This window comes from Copidosoma floridanum, unplaced genomic scaffold (genome assembly GCF_036245765.1).
Source record: "Copidosoma floridanum isolate Cflo_tuat_1 unplaced genomic scaffold, Cflo_Japanese_pri ptg000046l, whole genome shotgun sequence".
NCBI classification, from domain to species: domain Eukaryota; kingdom Metazoa; phylum Arthropoda; class Insecta; order Hymenoptera; family Encyrtidae; genus Copidosoma; species Copidosoma floridanum.
In genome coordinates, this window is record NW_028321923.1 from 194,307 (window position 1) to 205,544 (window position 11,238).

At 40.3% G+C, this 11,238-nt stretch overlaps 1 protein-coding gene across 1 annotated transcript; it reads right to left on the reverse strand.

Moving 5' to 3' along the window:
- Positions 1 to 838: 838 nt before the first annotated feature.
- LOC149373067 (uncharacterized) lies at positions 839 to 2,113 on the reverse strand. Its single transcript, XM_089597976.1, has one exon. The coding sequence runs from the start codon at positions 2,111 to 2,113 to the stop codon at positions 839 to 841; it is 1,275 nt and encodes a 424-aa protein (XP_089454102.1).
- Between the last annotated feature and the right edge of the window lie 9,125 nt (positions 2,114 to 11,238).

Here is an 11,238-nt window from a genome sequence, read left to right on the forward strand (position 1 = left end):
AGCGAAGCAGGAGGTCGAGGCGTGCACACACGTTTTTGTTCCTCTCGAAAAAATCAGTTCGCTCGTGCCGGCAGAGACCAAGCGAGCAGCAGCTCCCTCTTCTTTAAGCAGAAAGAGGGGGAGCGAAGGGCATGGGCGCGCAAGACAAATCTTGCACAACCCGCCCGCCTCGTTCCGTGAACGATCTCAGTCTCCGCCCGCCGTACCTGGGTCAGATTCGGCCACAGGGTCTTTGGAGGCAGCGTCGCCGGCACTAGGCGATCGGACGGGCAGTAGAGAGAGCTTGCTGATGGGACAAGTGTATTTACCAGTGGCGGTCTGGATGGTGGCGGCGCGAACGAGCCTGTCGGGTCTGGAATGAACCGAGATGATGCGATCAAGCGGCCACGTGCCGCTAGACTGGAGGAGCGTGGCGTCCACCACGGCGACGACGTCATCAACCTGAAAATTACGACGTGGGACCTTCCACTTGGGTCGTTGTTGGAGCGTGTTCAAGTATTCGCGGCTCCAGCGGCTCCAGAACTGGTCTCGGATTCCCCGGACCAGCTTCCAGTGGCTTAGGCGATCGAGCTTCTCGGGCGGGGTACTGGCCTCAAGCACAGAATTTAGCGGGCCACCGACGAGGAAGTATCCAGGGGTGAGGATGTCCAGATCATCTAAGCCTCTGGTGAATGCAGTGAGAGGGCGGCTATTGAGGACCACCTCGATGCTGGCCAAAACTGTGGAAAACTCCTCGTAGGTGAGGTTGGGCGGTCCAAGGACGGAGATGATGTTTCATTGCTTTGACACCGGCCTCCCATAGTCTGCCGAAGTGGGGCGCTCGTGGAGGAATGAAGTGTCACGTGACGCCTTGTTCAGCCAGTGAGCCAGCAACACGCTCCCACTTTATTTCGGCATCCTGGAGAGCCTCGCGCATTTCACGGTCTGCGGCGTGGAAGCAGGTGGCGTTATCACTCCAGATCTCTAAGGGCCGACCGCGCCTGGCGCAAAATCTTGTGAGCGCTCCAATGAATGACTCGGTGAAGAGATCACCAACGGGCTCAAGGTGTGAATCCTTGGTGGTCATGCAGACGAAGATCGCGACGTAGCCCTTGCTTGTGCGGATGCCTCGGCCCTTAGCAGACAAAATGTTGAATGGGCCAGCGTAGTCAACTCCAGTGCGAGAGAAAGCTCGAGCAGGAGTTACCCGTGCGGCCGGAAGAGGTGCCATGTGTTGAGTGGCAGGCTGCACCTGCAGTCGTGCGCAGACCACGCATCCCTGGAGAATGCTTTTGATTCGCCGCCGCCCGCCAACAATCCAGGCCTTGCGAGCCACATAGGCGCTGGTGACTCTGATTCCTCCGTATAGAGCACGAGCATAAGCCCACTGGATAATGAGCCGAGCGAGGCTGCATCGGATGTCGATGATTGGCGGATGCTGCTCATCAAAGGTGAGCGCAGAATGTTGGAGACGACCTCCAACTCGAAGGACGTCATCGGAGAAGATCGGGTCTAGAGACAGCAGTGGATTTTTCGCAGGGACACGGTTGCCCTTTTGCAAGCTCGCAATCTCTAGCGCGAAGAATTGTCGCTGGCTGAGGCGGACGCAGGCGAGGTAGGCATCGCGCAGCTCAATCGTCGTCAGAAGGGCGAAAGGCGAGGGAGCGGGATCTCGACGTAACCGACGACGGATCCAGCGACGCAGTCGAGCAAGGAAGCGTAGAAGACGGCCAAGGTCTGAGAACTTCTCTAGCAGATTTTGCGTAGTGCATTGAACAGCACAACAATATTGGAGGGCGCTGTCGGTAACTGGGTTGCGGGAGCTAGGCAACTTTGCGTTTTCGGCTGGCCACAAGTCAAGAGGGCCCGCGAGCCAAGAAGGGCCTTCCCACCAAGCACGCATTTGCTGAAGCGTGAACAGATCCGTGCCCCAGGACGCCACATCTGCTGGATTAGAGTCCGTCGGAACATATCTCCATACGTGGGAGGGCAGAAGCTCCTGGATGTGAGCCACGTAATTGTCGATCAATGAGTTGTTTGTCGGCTCCGATGATCGAAGCCAGTGAAGCACGATCTGAGAGTTGCTCCAGGCGTGACAGTGCTCAACGCTCACAGCATATTCCTTGGCAACCATTCGTAGCAGCGCATAAAGACAGCGCCTCTGACGCCAGTGATGCTCGTGACAGCTGGCTCGGGACTGGCACCAAGCTTTCGAGCAAGTGCAGTGGACGTGATTGAAATCTCCAAACAAGCGTCGACGAGTGCTCTTGCTGTGACTGTCCGCCCCCCCGGGCCCATGAGCTGAACCTTGAGCGTGGACAAGACGGCTAGTCACAACGGTAAAGCAGCTGCCGCGTCGATCCCGTCCTTGGAGTCTGAGGTAAAGAGACACTGCTTTGCCTCAGCTGGTGCTGGGTCGGGCGCGGCCCTGCGCTTGCGACCGCCATTATGGATGAGGCTGTAATGCCGTGCCTTGCAATATTGGCATACGCCTTGGGAAGGGCAGACAGTTGCCATGTGGCCCAGCTTCAGGCAGTTAAAGCACAGCTTGTGCTGAGCGACGAAACCCCTTCGCCCAAGCGCGACCAGTTCCAGGAAACGGCTGCAGTGACCTACGTAGTGCGGCGCGTGGCAAGCAGGGCAGTCATCGTTGACTGCGTGGGTGGCTAAAGATCGGTGGTTGCGGCTGAGTGGCGTCGGCACGGGAGGGCGACTGCCGGTCGAGCGTACAAAATCGTTCGTCGATCGGGAAGGGCGCGAGGCTTCCATTGAAGTCAGTGAGCGGCCGCGCCTCCGCAGAAAGCTGGACAAAGTGGCGAAGGAGGCCGCTTCCCCTTGTGCAGAGCTGGCTGCCTCCAACTTCTCGAGCTCGTCTTCCCAGGCTTTCCGAGTCGAGGGGTCCATGGCGGTCGAGGCAAAAGAGACCATCCATACATCCCAATGTTCCACCGTCTGATTGAGCGCTCGCAGTTGATCACTGAGTGCTTTTTTAAGGCATCGAGCAAGCCCTGCAGACCAGCAGCGAACTCCTCGCGCAGAGGCTTGAGCGTTTGAAGTGCCATGACGTGGTACTGCACAAGGAGGCGGCGATGCTTGAACTACGAGACAAGAAAACTCCAGGCCGTGGAATAATTGGAGCCAACGAGCTGCAAGGTGTCCAGAACTGCTTTTGCCTCACCCTGCACGTTTGCCTTTAGGTAGTAAAGCCTCTCGACGTCGGTGAGCCGAGCATCCTGGTGAATGAGCGTCTGGAACAGGTCGCGGATAGACTGCCAATCTTTGCGACGGCCAGAGAAGAGCGGGATATTGATGCTCGGCAGGCGAGGGCCCGAGTGCGGTCCAGGGAGCGGTCCGGGGAGTGGTAACTGGCCACCACCTCCTGGCATGGTCGGAAACAGCCGACTCCTAGCGTCATACAGGCACGCCTTAGCGTCGAGGTAGTATCCCTCTGCGGACCTGTACAGGGCTCTCAAGGAGGCAACTTTGTCCACAGGTGCGCCCTGAATCAGATCCTTATGATTGGCTTGGAAGTCATTCCAATAATCAGCGAGTAGCTCGAACCTGGCGTCGACGAGACCCATGCTCCATACTTCAACGCTCTTGGTGGATTGAGTGAATTCCGCGAGAACCTCTAGCAGGGCTTGCTGCGTTTCCAGCAACGAGGGCCAGCCTTCGTTATCCCTGTTAATTAGTCACGCGCTGAGCTCGACGCTTGTCTCTTAAAGGGCGCCTTGTTACTTGTGGTGCAATCGTGCGTGCCAAATAAGTCTACGTAGAATATTAAGAAAAAGGGCGTGAGGAATCGCAAATGAATCTGTCGACCTGACCAGCCGCAGGATGATGTGAACTAGTAAATCCCGCGGTTTAAACATCTGCAACCAAAAACCTCTCGACAGCCTCACTGACTGAGTAATCGCGGTCGCACGCGAGGTCCACGACGCGGACTGCACGGCAGTCGCGGTGGGGCGTCTCTCACCTGTCACATCTTGTTAAGACTATTATAACCTCAAATCGCTTTACCACGTGGCGCGGCTCTGCACGATTGCATCACTTGCAACAGAGGCCCAATGTCTCGATACGTTCTCGGACGTAGAGAATGTATTTTCGCATGATCGCATCTCACATCGTCCTACTTACATTGCTTTGCGTAGCACCGTGGTCCTGGCCATCCTGGGCTCGATGAGGTTCTGGCGGTTGTCTGTCCCAGTCACGCTATCCGGCTCGAAGGACCAATGTTTGAATTATTCTTTATTAGGACGTCGAGTAAATACCAGATCGGCAGATCAGCCGTAACAGATATTTTAGAGTAGGCAGATCGACGTGGAGGTCCGGTTCGAGAGTCCCCAGCGAAGCAGGAGGTCGAGGCGTGCACACACGTTGGTTCCACTCGATCAATCAGTACGCTCGCACCGGCAGAGACCAAGCGAGCAGCAGCTCCCTCTTCTTTGAGCAGAAAGAGGGGTAGGGGAGGGCATGGGCGCAAAAGACAAATCTTGCATATTGATAATTGTATTAAAATAAAAATTATATCGCATAAACACATACGTACATCACTAAACAAGCTCAGAATATCTTTATACTGAGCTTACAATCTGTTTTACATTAAAAGTAGACGATTTATAAGTGCTAACACAAGTAAAGATAAGGATAAGGACATAATAGGAACAACTTAGAGAAAAGAGCACAAGACAATAAAAATTGTTAAAAGTGACATTTTAAAAAGTGCTTTTAATAATTTCTTATACGGAGACATATATTATATTAGTAGTAGCGACAATAAATACGTTCTGATTTAGAAAAAAAAACCAAAAAATGTGAAATGTTCTTTGCTGCTTACGCATTCGTTTCACATAATATGATAAACGGTTAGACATGTTTGTTTTAGACGAAGGTTATTATACATCAAATGTTATGAAAAATGTAGTCATCTACTATAACATGGATTTGTTGGGTTTATAAAATGATGTAAGTTTTTTTTTTCAACGATCAGACTCCCAAATGCGCAGCACATCAAAGTATTCAAGTATAATTACTATTATTTTGTCATTAGTTATTGTAAATACATGTAATGATTGCTACTTCTCATAAATAACAAGACATATTATACAGGAATGGAAAAAGTTTTATAAGCTGAAAAAAAGTTTAAATATAAAAAATCGTAATCAACACGTAATTATTGATAGTTATCGTTAAAAACATGTTTTTGTAGTTACTTTTTCCAATTTGTATGCTAATATACTATATCAAGTAAAATTCGTCGCAAATACTATAAAATGTAAGACAGAGTTATAACAATTTTAAAAATTTCTATTAGAAGTATTGAATTGACAATTTTTAAAAATTTTATTAAAAAATTTTTAAGTTATTCACGTTGCAAACTTAAAGTTTAAGATAAAGATTCCTACACATTTCTTGATTTACCACTTTTCGAAAAGAAGAATCAATACATCTTATTTATATATATATATATACATATATATATATATCTTAGTAGTACTGATCAATACATTATTAAATAACAAACGAATTATCTGCAGTTACGTTTGCAATACTATGATCCACAAACAAGTTATAAGTGAAATTCAAAGAAAAATTCCGATTGACTTACATAATTTGTCTTACAAAAAAAAAAAGCTGGTACGATTATGTCTCAAGACCATTATTTTATGTTTTCTGATCATAACATAAAGTGATACCAATAAATTTTGTCTTAGTCGTTTTTTATTAAACATTCTTTAAGGCTTTATTTGTCTGCCTAGTGGTTTTTGATGAGATGCAATTTATGCACATAAATTACACTTTATTACAAGAGTTTTGACAGTTAAACATTTTTTCTTCTCCTAGAATGTAAAAAAAAAACCTTATTGACTTCTTTTTCTTAATTTGAAGAGAACCCATGCAAAACATGAAACGTTTAAATAATACATGAAAAAAAAGACAACGAAAAATTTTTTGATACTCACAATGACCTCAATTGTGTTGTTATCCGATTTAGTGCAATCCAACTTCTTTTGGTGGAGCTTCTTTTATGAAACGACAATTTTTTTTAGTTTTGAGAAAAAATCTTAGAGAAATTTAATTATGGAAACTTTGCTATGTTTCAAGTCCAACTGCCTTGACTCTTCAGTGACGTTGCTGGAAGATCTATTTAGATGAGCCCCACGGGCAGAAGAACACGTTGACTCCTTAATCTCTTTTGATTTTGCTCTATGAGTTCTAATTCCTTCTCATTCTTATCTTCAGACATTTTCTTACAAACACTATTATGTAACTGCGTAGGTGCTAGATGAGTTAAGTCCCACGAGACACTGATGAACAACGAAGTGGTTTCTAGTATTACTATTGTACGTGTCGTGTGCATGACATCACTATCGTTCATAATTAATACCTGTTATCTAGCCTACTAAAAATTTCTGTGGCTAACTTTTTTAATGAAATACGCTAGTGTGCGCTTAGCTACATTCTTTGTTGTAGAAAAATGTCTAATTAAATTGTCTCTTTGTTTATGATGTTTAATAAAACCTTATTTTTTAAACTAAAAGCTTATGTGACGTGAATTCATTTGGTACGTTTAATAATCACTCTTTGAAGGTTTGTGTGTAAAGAGAGACCATGGAATCTCGTCACGTACGCGTGAGTATCGAAATAAAGGGAAATCTCGTTAAACTCGTCAACTTGACCAAAAGCCTTCTGAGCATAGTGGTTATAGATGTTCTATGCTACTGAATTCATTTACAAAATTCCTTGAAACAGCTTTATCAACAAGAAATGTTATCTTTTGATGAAGATACTGTTTTACTGGACGTACATTAACTCGATTCTCCAAAGATAACATTGCAAGAGACTAGAAGGAGCTTTATCTGCTTGGCGAAAGAGATCGATAACTGGGTGTTTGTATGGTACGTGTAAAAAAAGAAAGGAAAAAATGTTTCGCCATAGTTGAGTAGAGCTAGGTAAGGAGTTGCTTCGATGGCCTAAGGTTGCCTCTTTGTAATAGAATCCTTAGTTTTTTATAAAAACTAGGACCAACCAAAGCAAATGTTTGCAAATAAGATGAAAAAGTAACTATATACGATTATTTAATGATGTTACTTTGCAAGAAGAACCTTGTTTGGATACAAAAAGAAAATCTACCAAAATGATATCTTTAAAGTGCTGATAAAATTTCGTCTCTACGTTCCATTTTAACAATGTCAAATTCTGTTCTATACGGATATTCTAGAATACTAGAACCGTTGGTCAATACGGGTGACATCATCAAGTACGAGACGACAGCGTGTATTTTTTACATTCACTTGATACAAAGACTTTTGTAGCTGCTGACTTGAAACGCAAAATTTTCCACTTTTCCACAATAACCTACGTTTTTGTAAATGAAATTAAAAAGATTTATTTTGAAAATATTTATACTTTTGGTAACAGACCATACTGTTACAGTTCGACAACAGCTAATATATAACGTCTCGAAGTACAGTTCTCTGTAAGTTACGTTGAGAAAACTTCACCATCGAATATTTTAAGCTTTTTCACAATAATAAACAAAAATGCAAATGCCATTATATTTACCACAAATTTTATCTATAAAAAAATAACTTTGTATTTTTCAAATATTTGTGTAAGAATTTTATTAAAGTAAAGTGTTTTAATCTTTTTTCTACGTGCTGACCAGTACATGTCTTTTTTTAAGGGACCTTTATGCAGCTCCTTCCCTTGAAAGTTTTTAAAAATATTTCAACATTTAATTTACTCTAGGGATAAAAAAAAGCTTCGCTTTTAATGTTTATTTAGACAAGGCAAACACACCAGACCTTTAGGACTAGCTTTTTAAGCGAAAAACTTTGATTTCACCATCAATAATTCCAAATTAAAATCAATCTAGATTTCTGACTTGTCAAAAAGAAGGTACACCGTTTTTACGAAATTTGAACGTGTACTTGTAAAAAAATAGTAAGAAAGTCACCATTATCATTATTAAAAATCATTTAATGGCTACTTAAAATTCTAAACAACTTCGAAGTCATAATACAAATTAGAAACTTCTTATTTTTCTAAAAGCTTTTTTATCTCCTACGTATTTGTCCTATATTTCGTAAAAGTTTGAAGCATTGAGTCATCGATTAATTTATTATTTAACAATAATTATCCTTTCGTATCATAAGTAATACCCAATAGTGCAAACAGAATTGGAACATATGCCATAACGCGTAGGTATTTCTATCTGTCTTTACTAAACGCTCTTTTTCTATAAACCATCTACAACAAAATCTCTCCATTGTAAACACATTGATATACTACACACGCTAGATCAATACATAGTTTGACGACTCGTAAATAAAATATTAGGAAATGCCAAAAATATTAAAAACTTGTTGGTATAGAGGAAAAAAAGCGCTTGGTCGAGCTTTCGTTAACGAAAAAAGGGTAGGGGAAAAAAGCTCGTCAGTCCAAGTAGATTGGCTGTAGACTTTGGAGAGTAGGAGAAAAAGTAGCTTGTATTATTGCTTCGAGTGGATACGTGTCCTCACAAAACGTCGTAATTGGTAGGAGCAACACGGTTCTTTTAGTGTTCGATTAGTTTGGTGTTATGTTGGTGGTGGTAGTCACGATTTCGGGGATATCTAAATATATTATTTACTTTGTACTGTAGTATTGATATTGAAAACCTGTGACATAAACGATGGCTTATTTGATGAAATAGTTTTCGTGGTACGCAAAGAATTTTACAGAAGTTTAAGTAGGCATAGAAAAATACGATAATTTTTTTTCAATTTTATTCAAAAAAATCCTGAATAATACTCATGTTCTTGTGTGATAAAATTCGTTCAATGTCGATTCTATAGTTATTTAGGATTTTGAAAGAGTCCTTTAAATGAAGATATTTGCTAAATGATATTTTTCAATGTAACTTTTCAAATGTTAATGACATTTTAGAAAAAATTTAGAAATACAAATATTAAATCAGCTTTTGTACGTATTACCAGTTAGTTTAAAATTATCTACAACCTGTTCTCCCCGGACTCATAATTTAATTCAAAATATTATAGGAGTGTTATTTTTATATGCAAAAAAACAAAAATGAAAGCTGGTATTTCTCATCATAGTTTGTAGTGAATTATCTTTTGTAATAATATTTGTTGGTTTTAGGTAGAAATACCGCTGAGTTGAAAAAAAAAACTATTATATTACCAAGATTTAACTAAACTAAATATACTCGTTATTTTTGAAATTGTTAAATTTGTTATAACAACTAGGATATCACGATATATTTAGGTTTAATATTTCATATCTCATTAACGATGCAATAGAAATGAGCATCAAGTAAATTTTTATGTAAGTTAATGAGGAAAGTTTTAAATAAGCTTATCGAACAATTCATGGAAAGAACGTAATCGTAAAGCGTCTAATCTTAAATTCTGAGGGCTTTCATAAAAGATGATGGCCAGTAAAGCTTTTGACTACTACGATTGTTTGTTCTCTTTCTGAATCGGTAAAAAATATTGTAAAGGTGACTAACATTTGTTCAACAAATTAACAGAAATTTTTACAAAAAAAAAAAAAATAAGTATACGTATACTTTTACAATCTGATGTTTACATCAGTTAAAAAATATGATAACAACTTCGATAAAGCTCGAAAATACAACTGAAAATGCACGCTTTAAATTTAATTTTCAAATTCGTCAATCGCTATTGCAGTAGGAAGAGAATAATGTGCAATGGTCTAATGGACAATTTTTTTTTTTAATTCAAAGTTAATTGTTTTTAATACTTTAATTACCTTGTTATCATTTTTAAAATTTTACTAAAACAAAGTATTAACCAATAGAAAGCGGTATTAAGAGAGACAGTGTATTAACTCGTTGATAACTTAATTGTACAATATAAATAAAAAACTGTAAACATAATCTTGAAGCTTTAGTCAAACTATTGAATTCTTGTACAAACACGTGTTATCTAAAAAGAACAGATACTACTCGCTTCTTATATTCTTATTATAGAAATTAAAAATATCAGTTCAATACATAGTATGACAATGTAAAAATCTGAAAGTTATGTTATCAATCAGGTGCCGATTACAGTTGTGTTACAGTGTTTTTAAACTATTTAATTATTTAGAGAACTTCAAGTGTTTCTGATAGTTAAATAATACAATAATTTGTGTACATGTAACTCTGTACACAATCACATTTGTACAGCACAAAAAGTTAAATAAACATTGTAATCGTAACAGAGAATATTCTTTCCAACTTTAGTCAGTGTGTATCGTGCATCATGTACAGGTGTTTTATTACTTATTTTAAGCTTGTGGTAAATATAAAATTTTAATTTATGTAGTTTTTCGTTGCCCGAGAAACGGCCTCGTACTTGTCCAAACATGGCAACGTTACTGTTAAATATAAAATGCATATACACCCACAAATCACTTGTCATTTCTAATTTCCAAAATAAACCCAAAAACTGCGTTCGATCAATAAAATGATGTACTAACCAACGGGGCAGTGCCTGATTCAAAGGATAGATTATAGGAAAAAAAAGGGTGAAACAAAAACACCTGCAGGACACGTACCTCGCACGTACCGATAATCGTAAATATATTATAAGCAGAGCTGCGTAGTAGAAGGTGGTAAAAGTAAATTGTCATGCTTGTTGAAAGCATCAGTACTGACACATGATATTTAAGGGGTTCGAGTATTTTTCCTCGATTCAACAGTGTAGCTACTTTGTCGTATGTCGGGAAATTGAGATAAGCTATCAAGAATTTTAGGCATAGAAAGGAAAAAGCTCTAGAAAACATAAGAAAGGACGAATGTAATCATAAACGTCCTTAAGTACAGGGTTAAAAAGGGTTGGTATATTGAAGGAAACTCCTGCAAATCAGTTCGTAGAATAAAGCTATATTTTCGCATTTTGTACTATTTTTTAGAATCGACTACTAATGGCACTTTTTATAAATTTCTAAGGTTGTAGTTTGAATAACGTTTGCAATGATTAAGTTTACATTAGCAGATGTGTAGATATGTAAGAATTGACCAATAAAAACGGCTCATAGATACCGATTATACTAATAAATAGGTCAAATGGTACATGGTATATATTGTAATAAAACGTATCATGAAGTCATGAAAAACAACAAGTTGAAATATTATGTAATTATTTTCTATCCTTCAGCAACAACTATTTTTCGTGTTTATAGACGTATTATGGACAGATTAACATTACTGTATGAAATTCAATATTATAGAGCTTTGGGGCTTCGATT

What these genes read in the sequence shown, in the direction of transcription:
- LOC149373067 (XM_089597976.1), bottom strand. Translation starts at nt 2,113, where the DNA reads ATGGTTGCCAAGGAATATGCTGTGAGCGTTGAGCACTGTCACGCCTGG.